Raw genomic sequence first — 20,583 nt, forward strand, 5'->3', positions numbered from 1 at the left:
CCAGGGTTAATTTAAAGGCAGGTTCTTGAAAAAGATTCCCAACCCACTGCTGGACCAGCCACAATGAGGTGCACGGCCAGCACGCCTGATTCTCGTGAAGCCGATCCCCAGGTAACCAATCCTGGGGCAGGTTCAAGGATATGATGGTGCTCGCATGCATGATTAGATTAGGGTTTAGCTCATAGGGTCATGTCCTAGGGTTTAATAATATGGCGGTGTATATAATTTGTCCGACGCCCTATCATTTCTGCATCTCACTATTAAGTACTTTTATCTTGTTCGGATTATGGGGTTACGTGAATGTTAATTGTTCCTGTGCAAAATTGCAATGCTTGCTCATTTAGATGAATGTGCCTAGGAATAAAAGAAAATGAGCAAGATTGCATGTTCAAAACATTTTCGAAATAAAGAGATAATATATCAAGTTAGACATAAATAATTCCCGTTCCTATAATCTTGAGTTCTTGGAAGTGAAACAAGCTCTTGCATTTCAGTCAACTTCTAACCAGCCTTAAATAAGTTAGTGACGACTCCAAAAGAAAGAGCAAAATTTTCAAACTAATTGATTCAATTAATGTCATGATTGGTAGGATTTGAGAGAGTTCAAATCAAGCGCAAGCATCACCTTGTGAGAGGAACCTTACATGGACTTGGTAATTTATCAGCTCATCTCAAGGCAAGATTTCTAAAACTTGCTTGGCCGACCACCCTCGAGCGGGTCGGGACAATGAGCATACAACATCACATTCTTTCCCACCCCGTCTGGTGATCCATTCAAGCAAAATCAAAGAACTGACCAATTTCACTCCATTAAAAGAGAGATATAAATGTACGAAATTGACTCTCTTTATCTGTGAACCATTGGTACGGGCTTTGCGTAAATTCAACCTCAATTTCATTCACCAACCACTTGAAAAATATTATGCTCAGTTGAAGCAACAGAACTGGTGCCTCACTAACAGTACATACACAGTGTACGCAACATTTATTTCCCTACTGAGTTTGCACTTGAAAACCACATGTTCGACAAAGAAGATAAAGAACGGAGATCTTACAGGCTACCTAGACGTGAAATTATGACATAAGCCAAGCCAACATACGTATTAAAATATTCAATGTTTAAATATTCTAGGAGTCAACGTGGCGCCTGGAAGTTCTCTGATGTGAGTTCCACGAATGTCCAACATCCTCAAATTCTGCAGTTTCTCAATGCTTTGAGGTAATCCCGCAATTGATGTTGACTTCAAGTCTAGCTCAGTCAATGATATCAACTTTCTGATCGAGTCGGGGATCTCTTTCAACAAATGACATCCTCATAATAACAAGTGTTGTAGAGACATTAGGGAGTTTATGGAGTCTGGAAGTTGAGCAAGTTTATTGCATTTTCTTAGATCAAGGAGAGACAATGTTAGATTGCCTACGGAGCTGTGTATGTGGGCCAACAATGCACAATTAAAGGCATTAAGGGTTTCGAGCTTCTTCAAAGAACCAATTGATTTAGGTAATTCTTCAATCCCTGAATAAGACAAGTCCAATTGAATCAACGACATGAGGGAGCCCATGGACTCTGGAAAATTTCTAATCCCTGAATGAGATAGGTCCAATTGAGTTAACTACCCAAGAGAGCCCATGGAGTGTGGTAATACTTCAAGATATGAATAAGATAGGTCCAATTGAGTTAACGACTTAAGGGAGTCCATGGATTCAGGTAATTTATCAATCTCTGAATGAGATAGGTCTGGCTGAGTTAACGACTTAAGTGAGCCCATGGATTTAGGAAGTTGAGCAAGTCGTGGACACCACGAGGCACATAAAATCTCCATCTTCATCAAATCACCCTTTGATATTGGAATCTCTCGGATAGTTGTGTCATTTATGAGAAGCTCCCTCAATTGTTCCATTCCACCTATTCCTATCGGTAGTTCCTCCAGTCTCCTACAACCGTTGATATTAAAAGAGATAAGGGACTTGATGTGCATGATAGAATGATGAATCGTTTCCAGATTCTCACATTCTTCAAGAATCAAAATCTCCAAGCTTTCGAAAGCAGACAAGTCAGGAGTGCTTCTCAAAGAAAGACAACCCGTAAGGTTGAGAACTTTGAGCTGGGTTGCCATTTGAAGAAAAAAAGAGATACCTCAATGAGATTTTCCACTACTCTTTGTTCTTTTAGACTTTTTAAAATTCCTCAGAAAAACCCACGCTCCACTACTCCTTATCTTATGCTACCATTGCTATGATGCTCCACTACTTCACATTTGTTTTATTTAAATGTTTCTCAAGTAGTAGTGTTTGGCTATGTCACCAACACATAAATGTCTATCACAAAAAGAATGTTACGGACATAAAAGTGCCCTCTAGCACTCACAAAAATAACGGGATAAGTACACTAATGGTGCCATAAGTTGTGTAGGGCGCTCACTTTGGTGCCAAAAGTTTCCGTCGGATCACTTAAGTGCCAAAAAATTTGAAAAACGCTCACTTTGGTGCAAACTCCGACGAAATTGGCCGGAAATCCGATGTGGCCTTTTTTTATTAATTTTTTACGCCGACGTGGCTCGTCAGAGAGTTGAGTCAGCATCCAAACACCAAAACAATGCCGTTTGGTGTCTCCCCTAATTCAAAACCCTAATCTTCGACCGTTGCTGTCCTCGACGGTCCTTGCGCTCGGCGGCCACGGCTTCGACCCCGGCCTCGACCCCAACCCCAACAATGGCCACTCAATGGCAACGGCTCCGACCTCGACCCCGACCCCGACCCCGACGATGGCCACTCGGCCGTAGCTCCGACCCCGACCTCGACCTCGACCGCGACGATGGCCACTCGACGGCCGCGGCTCAAACCCCGACCCCAACCCCGACGATGGCCACTCGACGGCCGTAGCTCGACCCTAACCCCGACCCGACCTCGATGATGGCCACTCGGCAGCCGCAGCTTCGACCCGACTCCGACCCCAACCCCGACGACGGCCACGGCTTCGGCCCGTTGAAACCCTAATTTCTTCCCCATGTGAGCTAAACGGCGTCGTTTCCATGAAGCCATCCACGTAGGACGGCAAAACAACATCATTTTCTTAAGGAGGACCGAAAACGACGTCATTGAAAGGCTTATCGATTTTTATTTTTATTTTTAAAATCATTTTGGCCGGAATCTTTCGCCGGAGGCTGGAATCTTTCGCCGGTAGCACCAAAGTGAGCGCCGTACACAACTTATGGCACCATTAGTGTACTTATCCCCAAAAATAACATATAGTTCACCCTCACAAAAATAATTATAAAGCAATGCACTTATTTTGAAGTAGCGTTAACTTTTGTTTCTAATATAAATTATTCTAACTATTCAAATAGTATTTCATGTAAAAGCAGTTAGAGCATTTGTCCAAATGATAGGTAAATAGTCGCAACTTTTCATTTCCCATTAAAGAAGATAGATATAGATATATAACAAGAATCGTTAAAAAGTCATACTTTTACCTGAGAGAAATTAGCCTAGAAGCCAAAAACAATTTAGATTAAAAAAAAATCACGATAGGCAAAATACTGTAATTATATTTTTAATAGATGTTAATTAATATAGTTTAAAAATTTCTTTTTAGTATGTCCAATATTAAGCATGACTGGTTGTTAAGGTATTATCAATTTAAGATGTTAAGGTGCACAAGCTTCTAGTATATTTAGATGCCTATAAGCTCCTCTTGTATTTAGAGGAAGATTCTTAATTTGAGGAAGAATATTAAACCTTTCTGAATGAAAGAAAGGAGAACTTGGTGCGATTGGAACTTCAACAAAATGTGATTATTAACAAGAGATATGTCCTTTCTTCATCTTACCTTCAGTGGATCCCATCCTCCCCAATCATTTGAAACTCACTCCACAATAGATTGAGAACGATTGATTTTTTTGGATGAAAATTGGCTGCTTTGAAATTCGAGGGACAATGCTCCCAATGAAGCCATCTTAATTGAGGAAGTAAATTTTGAAAATCTCTAATGAAATTCACACCACACACTTGAAGGTACCTCAAGTGGGCTAGTTCTTTAAATTGTTCACCTGTGTAGCTTCTTTTGTAGCCATATTTGTCAAGATGAAGGGCCTCAATCTTACAAGTGCCCTACAATTAGGAAACATAGGAGACCGTAAGATTTGAATGATGACATGAGACCAACTGCATATAAGAAAAGACATACTGATTTCATTTACTGATATACTATTATCGTGCAGGCTTCTCGCTTTCAACTTTGTGTAGCGGTAGATTTTGATTGCATAATTAAATATCTCATCTGTATAAAAATGTAAGGCTAAGGAGGGTGTTTCGTGACTTATTCTCTTCCAATTATGCCCTTCACAATTTACACATTTTGAATTTCCAAAAAGAAAAAGAATAGAATGTCTCTCTCCATGCACAAACTACTCCAAATATATCTATTATCCTTGATATGCGAAACAATGCAACTCTAACTCATATCCTTAATACGAAAAACAAGACGACTCTTACAATTTAAATGTATCTATCAAACTTGCCATCAAGGCATCCATCAAAATTAGAGAATCCCCATGGTAATAGCTAAGTGAAACAAGAATGTCATCCAAAAGTACGCACATGTTTACATTCCTTTTTGTCATGTTTTCCTCTATGAGTGATTTTCTTTGTACTCGAAAAAAACCAATCATCGATCAAACGTTATATAATTAATTTTTACTCCTCTTTTCGTCACTGTAGATGGTTGATGTTCTCTTCTCATGCGTTGTGAAATAGCAGTCATTGATATGTTTGATCAATTTGCCCATAGATTGATGAGATCTTGCTAATAGACACATTGGCTATGAAGATCGACTAAATTGGATGTTTAAAGAGCTTAATCGTTATGTTTGGAGGATACAATTTCTCCTTCAAACTTGTATTTTTTTCAGATGAGACGCTACTTACTTTTCCTTCAAAAGCTCCTTGTAAATTTATAGTGTTTTTTCAATAACTTCATAGATAACTTTCTTTTAGTTCTAATCAATGTTCTATATTGTTGATTAGATTTCCATTTGTGCAAAAATTTGCTTGCTGAAAAGCATCGATATAATATTTTTCAGTAATATTGCTACTTCATTATATTTTGCATCTCAATGTTTATATGTGGTACTTGTCAATTAAAGATGCTCTTGTCATTTGCACGTGCTTGTGTGGTGCTTGAACAAATCATCCATATGTCATAAGTGCTTTTAGTTACGTCCATATTAACTTTAACACTAATAATGAAAACTCGTCGTCATATAAAATTCAAAACATTTTTTTTACATGACAACAAAAGCTAAATTTAAAAATATTTGAGTAAGCCATTGCTTTGAATTTATCCACGTCTTATTGATATTATGCAGATAAATCTCATTAACAAAATTTGATCCGTCACTTTTTCGAGTAATTTCTGAGATGATGGACAACATTCTCATATATATTTAATTAAAAAAATTACATTGGCTTAAATTTAAGTATTACAGGTGATAATAGCTATCTCTAACTGTGTATATAATCATATTCCAATATAACGTTGTTAATAATTGTTATTATATGAATACATGGTCCTCAAACTTATGTGATAATCATTTTTAAAAAATAGAAAAATCAAAAGTATTCTTATCCTAAATTTGATTGTTGAATTGAAAATTATATTGTAATATATTATGTTAATATTACTTTGATGTCGGCAGATGATTGTAAATTTGTTTTCTATTTTTCTCACTATTGTTCTCTCATAAATTTATAAAACCATTGTAAATGTAAGGTTACCCGATCACTAAGATATAAACTCCGATGATTCTCCATAAAAGAGATTTGTGTATACATGTTTAGTAAATATGTTGTTAAAAATTTTAGTTGTGATAATTCTTCGACATTGAAAGGTTCGTCATCATGTGATTGAAGATGTATGTTTTTTAATATATGTTCTAAAAGTAAATTACAAATTATTATCGAGACCATATCATTCCAAATGTATAGTCTTGCAAAAATATAATATAATGTCGTAGATAAATCAATAATTTCACCACTAAATATTCTTGTGTACACTTTTTACAGAAATCGTGACCTGGAAATTAATTTTTAGATATATCTTTATACACATAGACAACATAATAACAATTCTTCCATTAAATTTTCGTGATCATGAATATTTCTAGGGAAGTTTTCATTATTCTTCTAAGACGAAGTCATTTAGTTTTGTGGTCTTGGTCAAAGTTATGATGATTCTTCTACTGCGATCTTGGCCGATTTATTTATATTAACAATGATCGTCCTACATGATACTTGTTGACATCAACGTCAGTAATTTCTAATGAAATTGATATATTATTAAAAAAATTATTGTTAAATTGATCAAATTAAAATATTTATAATTAAATTTTATTTTGATAATTTTTTACCGATATTACAGTATATTTTCATTGTCATGTCTCAAATCCGTTTGTTTAGTATTAGTTGGCGTTGGAGCTTGCTTTCTTTCTTTGCCGTGGGCCCCATTTCATTTATTATCGGGGTGACAAATCCAAGCGATCCCTCTTTCTCTCCCTTCACTCTCTCTCCTCCGAGAACAGCAGAGTCTCTCACCTACCACCACGTCATCATTATCAGTAGGGCTGAGCGCAGTTCCCGGGTAACCCGGGAACCGGAACCGAACCGGAGGAGGGTCCGGTTCGGTTCCCGGTTCCAAGGGGACCGGTTCGGTTCCGGTTCCTTTACTGGGAACCGGAACCGGTTACTAGGGCAGAAAAAGCTCGACCTTGGATGTTCTAGTAACTTGTATGTGATGTTCTAGTTGAATTTTGGCTTTGGCCTCTAAATGAAAGTTGTAAAGGACTTCTTGGAGTATAACATACTCAAATTTGGGACAAAACAAACAAGTATAAGTGGGTGAAATCGTTATTCTTTGGAAAGACTGGATCTGGAGATTTTGGGACCGACCCTTGATGAATGCATGGACTGTAAGGCAACCTTTTTGTCGAAATTTCACTTCGGTTTCTTAACAAAAGTTGTAAAGGACATCCTGAGGTACAACATATCAAAAATTTAGAGAAAAAAAAAAACAAGAATAGGTAGGTGAAATCGTGGTCCTTTGGAGATGGTTAGATCTGGAATTACGGTACTACGAACAGGGATTTTAACCATCCATATTTAATTATCTAGGACGAATTTGACTTCGATTTTTCATCAAGTATCTACCTTATGGTCTTGGCTATCACATAGTCGAATTTCATAATTTTTGAAGGTCATTTGGGTATTTAATCGGAAATGTTTCTAAAACTGTGCAATCTGATGTGTTCAGATCTTGTAAGTTGCAATGCGTGGACTATATCATTTTGTATGAGGTTCTTTTGGAAATGTGTTCTGCATGAAATATCTTTCTTCATGTCTTCCTACAACATATTTAAATTTCGTAATTTTTGTAGTTCATTTTCCTATTTAACCAAAAATGTTTCAAAAACTGTGCAAGTAGAGAATAGGAAAAAGTAAATCGATTTTATCTTTTTAATCCAGAACGAATTGGATTATGATTTCTTCATGAAACTTGTACCTCTAGGTCTTAAATACAACGTGTCCAAATTTCAGAATTTTCTGAGTTCATTTAAGGGTTTAATCGAAAAAATTTCAAAACATACGTCTAGACATTCTTGTTCTAGTGGTGTTTTATTTCTACTTTCTAGTTTGCTATTTGTTTTGAAATTTCTAATTATATTCTATTATTGTTGTGCAGTGCGAAGTTAATGTGTCAAGATAACATGTCAATGGGAAGTTACCGTGTAGTATACGCGTACATTATAGTTTTTTTTAGGTAACGTGCGCATACGTTATATTTTTTTTTGGTAACGTGCGTGCACGTTATAGTTTTACAGTAACGTGCGCATACGTTATATTTTTTTTGATAATGTGCGCATATGTTATAGTTTTTTTTTTTTTTTTGGTAACGTGCGTGTACGTTATAGTTTTTTTTGGTAACATGCGCGTACGTTATAGTTTTTTTGGTAACGTGCGCGTACGTTATATTTTTTAGGTAATGTGCGCATATGTTATAGTTCAAATATGAAAATAACAAAAAACCAATCCTGGAACCTGTGATAGGGTAGGTTCCAGGTTCTCGGTTCTCACGGGTAGGTTTCAGGTTCCTCATTTTGAGGAACCTGTACCCAATGGTAGGTTCCAGGTTCCAAACGGAACCGAACTGGAACCTGGAACCGCTCATCCCTAATTATCAGGTCGACATACTCTCTCTCTTTTTTTCCGCCGTAAGGCCGATGTACCTTTTCACGCGCCCAATTTCTTTCGAGTTTCTTCTTCGTGCTCGTCACATGCCTCTGACTATGTAGACGACATCCGTTGACCTACTTTTTAACTTTTGGATAAATAAAATAAGATTCTCTAACGAAATGTTCCTGAAGAATCACCTGTCATGATAACACGTGAGATTCTGGATAATTAGAAAAATCTCCTTTGCGAACGTTGGATTTGCTTCATTCTCCGAAAAAATGGTCCACATGAGCGCTTCCCCGTCATATATGTACTATTCACCATGGAGTATTTATTTTCATTTCTTCGCCTTAATGACTTGGTTTATATTATCATTAATTATATTTGACCTCTCACATTTTCTCGAAACTGCGCCTTTGTGTTAAAAAGCAAAAAATTGTGCAAATTTTTTACAACCTTATTTCCTTATTGATAACTATTAGGAGATGAGCACGGGACAGTTGGTGTAGTTTGAATGTCAAACCAAACCAAACTGTATAAGTAAAATTTGACGAAAAATGAAACCAATTAAATCGTATCATAGTCAAGAAATAACCAAGCCAAACCATTTTTTGGGGATTGATTCCGTTTAGTTGTTGTTTCTTCTTTCATCTTTTTCTCTTTACCTATTGTAACTTCATTGAAAACAAAATTAAAAAAAAAAAACAAATTCTATACTCACAACAAGTCATAAATTCCACACAAAATAAAAATCAAACCTATTTCGATAGGCTACTTCACATATAAATGGCAGAATTAATTGACAAAATGAATAATTTATACAATAAGATTTTGCAATTTGATTTGGTTTCCCAAAAGTTGAAACCAAACCAAACCTCAAAAAATCGAGAAATGACTTGAGGAAATTAAAATTGACTTAGCTGACCAAAAGATTCTTTACGAGTTTTGAAGTATTTAGAGTTAATATGGAGATCATAAGATTGGACTAGACATCAACAACAATGGTAATACATAGCTTCCAAACTAGAGAGAAATGGCTTTGTTAGAAAATATTTGAAACATTTGCTTCCGAATCGTGAACAGGACATGCTGTGGCGACAAGTCGAGGATTATTATTAGGAAGTTCTTGCTTAGAGCACCAGTTAGCCAACCCACACCTAATAAGTGGATTTATCGATTGTGCACCATATGAAAAAAAAGAAAAAGAAAAAGTGTTTTGAAAATGACAAAAAATTTACACGTGGATGTCTAACTTAATCAATAAGGGCCATTCGTCGATAAAATCCTTATTACAAAAATATACACTTTAAATATTTGAATTTGACCCCATTTTTCATAAAAAGCAAATATGCAACTTCAGAGCAGATGCAACTTTCAAATTATAGTCAATAAAGTTAATGGCTTTAAAAATAGGGTTAATATTATGAAGAATCTAAAACTGGCTCACATATAACAAATTTACCCTAAGCCAAAAACTTCAAACTAGCATATTTGTGATAAATTTATTCTAAACAAATTTTTTGATCACCAAAAACCTCAAATTGATATATCCATGATAAATTTATTCAAAAATTAATTTTTTGACCGCTAAAAACTCAAAATTGATACATTTATGATATGAAAAATTACAAGTAGTAAACATGTGATAAAACATAGGGTAAAACCTAAATTAGCACACCCGTCAATTGCAAGTATCATTTAACTCAGCAATTTAATAGTAAATTTAATACAAAGCGACGAATGGTAAATTTGTGACAAGCATACCAGTTTATGGTTTTTGGTGGTTAAAAATTTAGTTTAAGATAAATTTATAACGAGCATATTAATTTAAATTTTTTTATGAATGTATGATATTGACTTTCTCTTTATCTGTGAACCATTGGTACGGGCTTTGCGTAAACTCAACCTCAATTTCATTCACCAACCACTTGAAAAGTATTATGCTCAGTTGAAGCAACAGAACTGGTGGCCGCACTAACAGTACATACACAGTGTTCGACATTTATTTCCCTACTGAGTTTGCACTTGAAAGCCACATGTTGGACGAAGAAGAGAAAGCAGGAGATCTTACAGGCTACCTAGACGTGAAATTATGACATAAGCCAAGCCAACATACGTATTATAATATTCAATGTTTAAATATTCTAGGAGTCAACATGGCAACTGGAAGTTCTGTTATGTGGGTTCCACGAATGTCCAAGATCCTCAAATTCTGCAGTTTCTCAATGCTTTGAGGTAATTCCACAATCGATGTAGATTTCAAGTCTAGCTCAGTCAATGATACCAACTTTCCGATCGAGTCGGGAATCTCTTTCAGCAAGAGACATCCTTGTAATAACAAGCGTTGTAGAGACACCAGAGAGTCTATGTAGTTTGTAAGTTTAGCAAGTTTATGGCATTTCCTTAGGTCAAGGAGAGACAAAGATGTTAGATTGCCTATGGAGCTGTGTATGTGGGACAACAATGCACAATTAAAGGCATTGAGGGTTTCGAGCTTCTTCAAAGAACCAATTGGTTCGGGTAATTCTTCAATCCCTGAATAAGACAAGTCCAACTGAATCAATGACACGAGGGAGCCCATGGACTCTGGAAATTTTCTAATCCCTGAATGAGATAGGTCCAATTGAGTTAACAACTCAAGAGAGCCCATGGAGTGTGGTAATTCTTCAACATATGAATAAGATAGGTCCAACTGAGTTAACGTCCCTGAATGAGATAGGTCCAATTGAGTTAACAACTCAAGAGAGCCCATGGAGTGTGGTAATTCTTCAACATATGAATAAGATAGGTCCAACTGAGTTAACGACTCAAGGGAGTCCATGGGATTCAGGTAATTTATCAATCTCTGAATGAGATAGGTCTAGCTGAGTTAACAACTTAAGTGAGCCTATGGATTCAGGAAGTTGAGCAAGTTGTGGACACCATGAGGCACATAAAATCTCAGCTTCATCAAATCACCTTTTGATATTGGAATCTCTCGTATAGCCGTGTCATTTATGAGAAGCTCCCTCAATTATTCCATTCTACCTATTCTTATCGGTAGTTCCTCCAATCTCCTACAACCGTTGACATTCAAAGAGATAAGGGACTTGATGAGCATGATAGAATGATGAATCATTTCCAGATTCTCACATTCTTCAAGAATCAAAATCTCCAAGCTTTCGAAAGCAGACAAGTCAGGAGTGCTTCTTAAAGAAAGACAACCTGTAAGGTTGAGAACTTTGAGCTGGGTTGCCATCTGAAGAAAGAAAGAGATAGCTCAATGAGATTTTCCACTACTCTTTGTTCTTTTAGACTTTTTAAATTTCCTCGGAAAAACCCACGCTCCACTACCCCTTATCTTATGCTACCATTGCTATGATGCTCCACTACTTCACATTTGTTTTATTTAAATGTTTCTTAAGTAGTAGTGTTTGGCTATGTCACCAACACATAAATGTCTATTACAAAAACAATGTTACCGACATAAAAGTGCCCTCTAGCACTCACAAAAATAACATAAAGTTCACCCTCATAAAAGTGCCCTCTACAAATGCTCTAACTGCTTTTTACATGAAATACTATTTGAATAGTTAGAATAATTTATATTAGAAACAAAAGTTAACAATAGGTAAATAGTTGTAACTTTCCATTTGCCATTAAAGAAGATAGATATAGATATATAACAAGAATCGTTAAAAAGTCATACTTTTACCTGGGAGAAATTAGCTTAGAAGCCAAAAACAATTTAGATTAAAAAAAAAAAAAAAAAAAAAAAAAATCATGATAGGCAAAATACTATAATTATATTTTTAATAGATGTTAATTAATTTAGCTTAAAAGTTCTTTTTAGTATGTGTACAGGCTTCTGGTATATTTAGATGCCTATAAGTTCCTCTTATATTTAGAGGAAGATTCTTAATTTGAGGAAGAATATTAAACCTTTCTGAATGAAAGAAAGGAGAACTTGGTGCGATTGGGACTTCAACAAAATGTGATTATTAACAAGAGATATGTCATTTCTTCATCTTACCTTCAGTGGATCCCATCCTCCCCAATCCTCTGAAATCTCACTCCACGATAGATTGAGCACGACTAACTTTTTTGGATGAAAATTGGCCGCTTCGAAATTCGAGGGACAACGCTCCCATTGAAGCCATCTTAATTGAGAAAGTAAAATTTGAAAATCTCCAGCGAAATTCCCACCACACACTTGAAGGTACCTCAAGTGGGCTAGTTCTTTAAATTGTTCACCTTTGTAGCTTCTTTTGTAGCCATATTCGTCAAAACGAAGGGCCTCAATCTTACAAGTGCCCTACAATTAGGAAACAGAGAAGACCGTAAGATTGAATGATGACATGAGACCAACTGCATATAAGAAAAGACATACTGATTTCATTTACTGATATACTATTATCGTGCAGGCTTCTCCCTTTCAACTTTGTGAAGCGGTAGATTTTGATTGCATATTAAATATCTCATCTGTATAAAAATGTAAAGCTAAGGAGGGTGTTTCGTGACTTATTCTCTTCCAATTATGCTCTTCACAGTTTACACATTTTGAATTAAAAAAAAAAAAATTAGATTGGAATGTCTCTCTCCATGCACACACTACTCCAAATATATCTATTATCCTTGATATGCGAAACAATGCAACTCTAACTCATATCCTTAATACGAAAAACAAGACAACTCTTACAATTTAAATGTATCTATCAAACTTGCCATCAAGGCATCCATCAAAATTAGAGAATCCCCATGGTAATAGCTAAGTGAAACAAGAATGTCATCCAAAAAGTACGCACATGTTTACATTCCTTTTTTGTCATGTTTTTCCTCTATGAGTGATTTTCTTTGTACTCGAAAGAAAAACCAATCATCGATCAAACGTTATATAATTAATTTTTACTCCTCTTTTCGTCACTGTAGATGGTTGATGTTCTCTTCTCATGCGTTGTGAAATAGCAGTCATTGATATGTTTGATCAATTTGCCCATAGATTGATGAGATCTTGCTAATAGACACATTGGCTAAGAAGATCGACTAAATTGGATGTTTAAAGAGCTCAATTGTTATGTTTGGATGATACAATTTCTCCTTCAAGCTTGTATTCTTTCAGATGAGACGCTACTTACTTTTCCTTCAAAAGTTCCTTGTAAATTTAAAGTGTTTTTCAATAACTTCATAGATAACTTTCTTTTAGTTCTAATCAATGTTCTATATTGTTGATTAGATTTCCATTTGTGCAAAAATTTGCTTGCTGAAAAGCATCGATATAATATTTTTCAGTAATATTGTTACTTCATTATATTTTGCATCTCAATGTTTATATGTGGTACTTGTCAATTAAAGATGCTCTTGACATTTGTGCGTGCTTGTGTGATGCTTGAACAAATCATCCATATGTCATAAGTGCTTTTAGTTACGTCCATATTAACTTTAACACTAATAATGAAAACTCGTCGTCATATAAAATTCAAAACATTTTTTTTCTTTACATGACAACAAAAGTTAAATTTAAAAATATTTGAGTGAGCCATTGCTTTGAATTTATCCACGTCTTATTGATATTATGCAGATTAATTTCATAAACAAAATTTGATCCGTCACTTTTTCGAGTAATTTATGAGATGATGGACAACATTCTCATATATATTTAATTAAAAAAATTACATTGGCTTAAATTTAAGTATTACAGGTGATAAGAGCTATCTCTAACTGTGTATATAATCAAATTCTAATATAACGTTGTTAATAATTGTTATTATATGAATACATGGTCCTCAAACTTATGTGATAATCATTTAAAAAAAATAGAAAAATTGAAAGTATTCTTATGCTGTTAACATAGTAAGTAGATATTTATCATGCTCAGGCAAAGTTCATTGGCAAGCTGTGAAGTTGATTTTGAAATATTTGAAAGGTACTTCTGATTTTAGTTTAGAGTTTGGGAAAACTAGTGACAGTCATACTAAACATATTAATTCTGATTATGCTGGTGACCTTGATATAAGGAAGTCTTTGATTGGGTGTATCTTTACTATTGAAGGTTGTACAATAAGTTGGAAAGCTACTTTACAATATACAATTGCTTTATCTACTATAAAAGCAAGGTATATAGTTATTGCAAAAGCAATTAAAGAGGCCATATGGTCAAGAGATTTATTTGAGGAGTTCAGTGTGGATTATGGTGTGACTATTGTCCATTGTGATAGTCAAAATGTTATACAGTTTACTAAAGATCAAATATATCATGAGCGAACAAAGCACATCGATGTTTGGAATTATTATATTCAAGACATTCTTTTCGATGGCTAAGATTGGTACAGAAAACAATCTAGTTGATATGTTGACAAAGCCCTTGCCCGCTGCCAAATTCAAGCATCACTTGGATTTGGTTAATATTTGTGATGCTTGGATTTGGTTAATATTTGCCGCAACTGAGTTTTACTCTAGTGGGAGGAGAAGATTTTGTTACTAATGTAAAATTCAAGCCAAGATGGAGATTTGTTGAGATGTCTTGAATTATTTATGGGTTTGGGCCAATGTTAGGGCTTAAGAGCAATATAAATATTATTTTTCTCAAGTTATTACCTTAAGAATTTAAAACGGAAAGAGTCTTAGATTTTTTAACCACCTTTTGTAATAATTGAATTTTCATAGTGGATTTTACTTTTTCTCTCCCCATGATTCTTCTCAATTTTAATTTCATTATTGTTTCCACAGTTTTAAGAATATGGATGATCAAAATCTTGAGATTTAAAGGCTTTTGAGTGTTAAGATATCTAAGTAAAATATTTATGGCTCTATCAATCCAGTTTATTGTAAAATTTCAACTTTTTTTCTTCTAATGTCTTATTTTAATCCGGAGGTCTTACCACAAAACTATGCCTTTTCGTTGTACACATATTAAATTTTAGTTTTATATATATATAATTTCTGGATATTTCATTTATTATGTGCAATGGGCTCACATGTGACCAATAAGTAACGTTAAAATAATTTTTTTACCAAATAATAATATCAAAAAGATCAATATCATATTGGACTCAAATTTGACAAATACAGAATATTAAAAGATCAATAAAAAAACATATCCATCATCATAAAAAAAAATTATATAACATGCTTTAGAAATAAATTAATATAATGAAATTAGCGGTCATAGAAGAAAAAAAAAGTACATTTTTAAAGAGTTCTGTTGCATCAATACATATATTTGAATAATGAATATAACGAAATGTATGATAAGTAATAGCTGTTGTCATTGAAAAGTTGTTTTGATACTCATTATGAGAAAATATTTTTTCGTTTTACAAAAGTGATGATAACAGATTGATAAAAACTTATGTAATATGATAGCATATATTTAACAAATGATGATATAAATTAACTAAATATTTGCTAAATAAGGTACTCACTAAGAATTGAGAAATGCAGAAATAATTATTATAGCTTGATAGCCTATATTTAACAAATAAATGTTGTCAGGGAATAGAAAAATTATCCATCGTCACAAAAGAAACAAAAAATTGTTAGCAAATTCATAGAAATAAAATTATCCACTATTATGAAATGTCTATTGAACGAAAATAGTATATGTTTAGAGGGTTATACTAACAGTGGTGCATATATCATAAATGAATACGAAAGCCACAAGAGTAAATTTGATGATGTTAACTAGCAATTGTGAGAAAGGAATTATTTGCACAAACTGCGAAAAATGAAGGACTACTTTGAGCGAAGAAAGAATAGATGGGGGACCTAATCTGTACTTAATCCAACTCGAAAAATACATGAACCAGGATAGCTAATCATTACAAATGAATTTCAAGTGAGTAAACAGAATTCCATATTCGATCTCATGGATACTTATCAAATTCTGTGGAAAGCATGGTGGTCTCCTTTATCATAGCAAACTCAAAAGAAGTCAATACTTAGTAGAAGAAAATAAAGAAAGAAAAGACCTCACAAAAAATCAAAAGAAGAATCCAAACATTTGCATGAAACTAATATGTGGGAAAAGCATGGCCCCCATAATTTATAGTTGTCAGGTTTTATCCGAAAGCGCTCTTTCAAACATAACGCTTTTTAGTTTTGTTCTTGCATTGAAGTTACCAAAAGGAGAGTGTTCTAATCACAATCCTCAGTTATGTCCTATAATCAGGCAAGAACAACAATTAATCGTACGAGCTCTTTTATTGGTAGAAGCAGCTAGTTTTGGGGATTCGAAACTAACTATAATCTCAAACAAGAAAGGAAAAATGGAATCACATTCATTGAGTAAGACGAGTAGAGGAAAACACTTACCTTGTTGCTGTCAAGCACATACGCTGCTTCTTCATATTTCCATAATTTGCTACGCTCTTGTGGTTCCTTTGGATTTTCTAGATGAACAATTTTCTGTCCCAAATCTCTTAGTTGATCATGCATCCTTAGCTTGTCATCTTCGTCAATCTCAATTAAAGACATACGACTCAATACTTCAATCCCATTTCTCAGGAAAAAACCACAGGCATCCCACATATAAGTAGGACTTTGCTTAGATGATCCAATAAGAAAACATGCTATATCCAAAAAAATTTGTTGCTCCATATCATTTAATTCTTCATAACATATCCTCAACATCTCTTGTACTTGCTGATGAGGCACTTCCATTAATTTCTTTGATATATTATTCCATACTCCTCTGCTCTGTTCATATAAACAAGAACCTATAACTTTAAGAGCCAAGGGAAGTCCAGCTATTATGGATACGATACTATGAGAGAGAATCTCATAACCTTTAATAGGATAATCCTTTTGAAATGCATGTCTACTAAATAAAATCAATGATTCATTCAGAGTCAACTTATTGACTTCGTACTTATGGTCCACCTTAGCCTCATCGAGAAATTTCTTGTTTCTCGTTGTGACGATGACTATACTTCCTGCTTTAACCCAACTAATGTCTCCAATCAAAGCATTAAAATCAGTAATGGCATCTATATCATCAAGTAGTACAAGAACTTTCTTATTCATAAATTGAGACTTGATGACACTGATTTTGTCGATAGACACGTCGTTTGGACTCCTTAGTATATCGTCAATGAGCTGCCTTTGCAGACATTCAATACCCTTGTGCAAAGATGTTTCTCGAATATTTGCCACAAAGCTAAGATGTTTGAAATGACTAGAAAGCTTGTTGTACAGGACCCTTGCAAGAGTTGTTTTACCGACGCCAATATTTCCCCAAATTCCGACAATCCTTGTATCATTAAATTTAACATCTATCCAGCTCGTAATTTGTTCCACACGTTCGTCAATTCCCATCAACTCTTTTATTAGCTGAGAAGTTCCATATAACTCGCTCCTAATTTCTTCGACAAAAGTTTTTACCAATGCTCCTTCATACCTGTCATATAACAATCAATTTCAGTATAGAATGGCTAAATTTATATTTTTTTCAAGAAAGATCTATTTGTGGGAAATTAAAAATGTTTTGGTGGAGAATAATGTACCCATTCTCATAGTTCTGTGACTTCCATCCTCTCAAGGAACAGACTGCTCGAAGCGCTTCTTTCCATTCCTCCACAACTTTTCACCCAAATTCTTTTTCCACTTATTAAAAGCATCTCCGTATCTCCCTCCAAGATTTCGCACCTGCCAGACTTCCACTTTGTAAAATATGGGAAACACCTTTTGGTCTCCACTTCTCATGCAATTCAACATCAAAGTCAGCTCACGAAGGCACCATTGGCTGGAAGCATAATTCTCTGAGATAATTGGGATCGCAATCTTTGATTGCATAATGCTGCCGAGAAGCTCCAAACCAATCTGCTCACCATCACGGAGGTCATTGTCTTCCTTGAACACGTGAATTCCTGCATCCTCGAGGATAGTATAGAGATAACTAGTAAAACCTTCACCGGTGTCTTTCCCCTAAAGCTTAAGAACACTTCACACACCTTTGCTTTCGGCTTTTTGGTTGGGACTTCATTATTGTCTATCGAGCTCATAATCCTTTTGGTTCCATTTAACGCGATCATAACTTCGTTGACAACACTTCTAACCAATTCTCCTTCATGTCTGTTAAATAGCAATAAATGTCAATATAGGACGGCAATATATATATATATATATATATATATATATATATATATTCTTTTTATAAAATATTTATTTATGAGAAATTGAATAATGTTTTGGTGGAGAATAATGTACCCAAATTCTTCCGATTTCCATCCTTTCACCGAAGTGACTTCTCGGAGCGCTTCTATCCAGTAATTCACAACCATTTCGCCCATTTTCCTTTTATGTGCATCAATAGCACCTCTAAATCTTCCGGTAAGATATTTCAATTGCAAGGGTTTCACCTTGTAATATATAGGCAACACTAGTTGCCCTCTGCTTCTCCTGCACTCTAATATATGAACTAGCTCCTTAAGGCACCATGAGCTGGAAGCAAAGTTCTCAGAGATAATCACAATCGAGATCTTAGTCTGTGCAATAACGGAAGGAAAATCAAAACCAATCTTTGCACCAACACAGATCTCTTCATCTCTGAACACGTGAACTCCTGCATCGACAAGGCTAGTATAGTGATAATCACCGAAACCCTTACGGGTGTCTCGCCCTCTAAAGTTCATATATACTTCGTAACCTTTTCCTTTCGACTTTTTGGTTCTGCCTCCATAATCACCAATATGTGCAGAGGCGGATTAGGAAAACGCCCCGTAAATTGAATCTTCTAAATGAGTGGGTTTTGCCTTTTCCACCTCGAGAGGATTATACTAATTCAAAGAGTAAAAGAGATTGATGAAGCAGAGACTCAAAAGAAAGCAGGAAACAGAAAACAGACATATATATAATCCAAGATCAAAAACTCATCAGAACTCAATTCGGAGCTACTTCGAAAAAAAAAAAAAAAAAAAAAAAACTCTCACACAAGTCATCAGAAGAAAATGGAGCAACCAAAGCTGGAAACAGAGGGGAAGAGAAGAGTAAGGAGTCATTGATTACCTGAGGAGTGCACAAGAGCACTTCGAAGTCATTCCCTTTCTGCTGTTTTTCTCCGCCTTTGTAATGTCCTCCATGCAGAGGGGTCGATGAGGAAGAGGCCCCGGAATTCGGATCTTCTGAATGATTGGGTTCTTTTCTTTTCCACTTTGTTTGAAAATTTAAGTTGAGAGGGAAATGAAGGGAAAAGAAAAGAAAGGAGTTGGACCAAAAGGGAGAGAAGGGACTCTTCATTTCCCTTCTTCTTGTTTGGATGTACATCATGCAGTGATTGACAAAAAAAATACCTTTTATTTTCTTTCAACGTAGGAGATTTATCAAGCAGAGCTCTAGAGGAAAGGCAGATTTCACAGACCCGGATCTGCAAATTGAAGAAATGTATCTCAGAATTTGATTGGGAGCAACATTAATTCAAACAAAGATACAAGAGCTCTCACACACCCTAATCTGGAGAAAATGGAGCAATCAAAGCAGGAAAACAGAGAAGAGGAGCAAGGAGTGACCGACTATTTGAGGAGTGCTAAAAAAAACACTATCCAGCCACTGCTGTTTTCCACCGATCTCGGCCTTCCACGTTTTATTACCAACACACAACACTCTCTACTAATAAAAGAACAGGAGAGCAATTTCGCAGCATTATATGGAAGGTGCGTGGATTCTATGCAGCTGCTTCTTGACTTGACTTGCTTATTCTATTAATGAAAAAAAACCAACGAGCAATAGTGTCGCTCGTTGGTCACCATTTTCTCTACTGACTAATATAAGGAAGTTGTCGAATTGATGCGTGGTTGGCGCTCTTTATAAGGAAAGACACTCACTTACCTTCCTTGGAAGCGATTTCAAACATCCTCTGGCAAATTTGAAGGGGCAGAATAACTATATATTTCGGGGAAGTCAGCCGGATGCCTGCAAAGTAGTAGATCTGGCCCGATTTCAGCAGGAAAGCTATGGAAATTGGGGCTTTCAACACCCTCAAGCAAGAAAGTCAGACGAAACCGAGATACCTCAAATCTGGGTAGCTCCAGGACAGGGACCATGAAGATCAACGTCGATGGGTCGATTTGTGCAGGGTCGAGGGAAGGCGCGATATCCTGCATCGTCCGCGACTTCTCAGGCTGCCTTGTGGACGGTTTCACCAAAACAGTTCGGGCGGCTTCAGCTGCTCAGCTGGAAGCCCTAACTCTGTTAGAAGCTCTGAAGTACATCAAGAAGAAGCAGGTGGGTGTGGTTTCGGTGGGGTCCCGACTGTCAAAAGTCTGGTAAGATCTCTCGAGTGCGCGGGAGACTTTAACTGGGACACACGTGCTGCATGGACAGAGTGCAAAGACCTTCTTCAGAACTTACCGCTGGTGGGCCTTCATTCCTGTCAAAGAACCGAAA

The 20,583-nt window shown here is 35.5% G+C and overlaps 2 protein-coding genes across 5 annotated transcripts; both read right to left on the bottom strand.

Moving 5' to 3' along the window:
• Window positions 1-10,935: 10,935 nt before the first annotated feature.
• LOC104429994 (disease resistance protein RUN1-like) lies at window positions 10,936-17,796 on the bottom strand. Of its 2 annotated transcripts, none has more exons than XM_039309087.1 (4): window positions 17,706-17,796; window positions 16,516-17,599; window positions 12,239-12,520; window positions 10,936-11,430 (listed from the first exon to the last, which is right to left on the bottom strand). In XM_039309087.1, the coding sequence occupies exons 2-4, from the start codon at window positions 17,515-17,517 to the stop codon at window positions 11,416-11,418; spliced, it is 1,299 nt and encodes a 432-aa protein (XP_039165021.1). In that variant the 5' UTR covers window positions 17,518-17,599; window positions 17,706-17,796; the 3' UTR covers window positions 10,936-11,415. The 2 variants fall into 2 exon arrangements, with proteins under 2 accessions (XP_039165021.1, XP_039165020.1); XM_039309086.1 differs by having other exon boundaries at window positions 10,936-11,464.
• On the bottom strand, window positions 17,789-20,411 carry LOC120291528 (disease resistance-like protein DSC2). 3 transcript variants are annotated; one of them, XM_039309098.1, is made up of 5 exons: window positions 20,208-20,410; window positions 20,026-20,125; window positions 18,409-19,564; window positions 18,153-18,273; window positions 17,789-18,068 (listed from the first exon to the last, which is right to left on the bottom strand). In XM_039309098.1, the coding sequence occupies exons 3-5, from the start codon at window positions 18,831-18,833 to the stop codon at window positions 17,922-17,924; spliced, it is 693 nt and encodes a 230-aa protein (XP_039165032.1). In that variant the 5' UTR covers window positions 18,834-19,564; window positions 20,026-20,125; window positions 20,208-20,410; the 3' UTR covers window positions 17,789-17,921. The 3 variants fall into 3 exon arrangements, with proteins under 3 accessions (XP_039165032.1, XP_039165031.1, XP_039165030.1); XM_039309097.1 differs by having other exon boundaries at window positions 17,789-18,273; window positions 20,026-20,109; window positions 20,208-20,411; XM_039309096.1 differs by having other exon boundaries at window positions 17,789-18,273; window positions 20,208-20,411.
• Window positions 20,412-20,583: the final 172 nt, after the last annotated feature.

Source organism: Eucalyptus grandis, chromosome 3, assembly GCF_016545825.1.
Source record: "Eucalyptus grandis isolate ANBG69807.140 chromosome 3, ASM1654582v1, whole genome shotgun sequence".
Taxonomy (NCBI): domain Eukaryota; kingdom Viridiplantae; phylum Streptophyta; class Magnoliopsida; order Myrtales; family Myrtaceae; genus Eucalyptus; species Eucalyptus grandis.

Excerpts from the sequence above, each read along its gene's own strand:
- LOC104429994 (XM_039309086.1), bottom strand. The coding sequence starts at position 17,517 with ATGGGAATTGACGAACGTGTGGAACAAATTACGAGCTGGATAGATGTT. Across the intron at positions 12,521-16,515 it reads ATGTGCTTGACAGCAACAAG|GGCACTTGTAAGATTGAGGC; the intron begins GTAAGTGTTTTC and ends TCCTAATTGTAG. Across the intron at positions 11,465-12,238 it reads GAGGATGGGATCCACTGAAG|ATGGCAACCCAGCTCAAAGT; the intron begins GTAAGATGAAGA and ends TTCTTTCTTCAG.
- LOC120291528 (XM_039309097.1), bottom strand. The coding sequence starts at position 18,833 with ATGAACTTTAGAGGGCGAGACACCCGTAAGGGTTTCGGTGATTATCAC. Across the intron at positions 18,274-18,408 it reads TGGAAATCGGAAGAATTTGG|ACATGAAGGAGAATTGGTTA; the intron begins GTACATTATTCT and ends GCTATTTAACAG.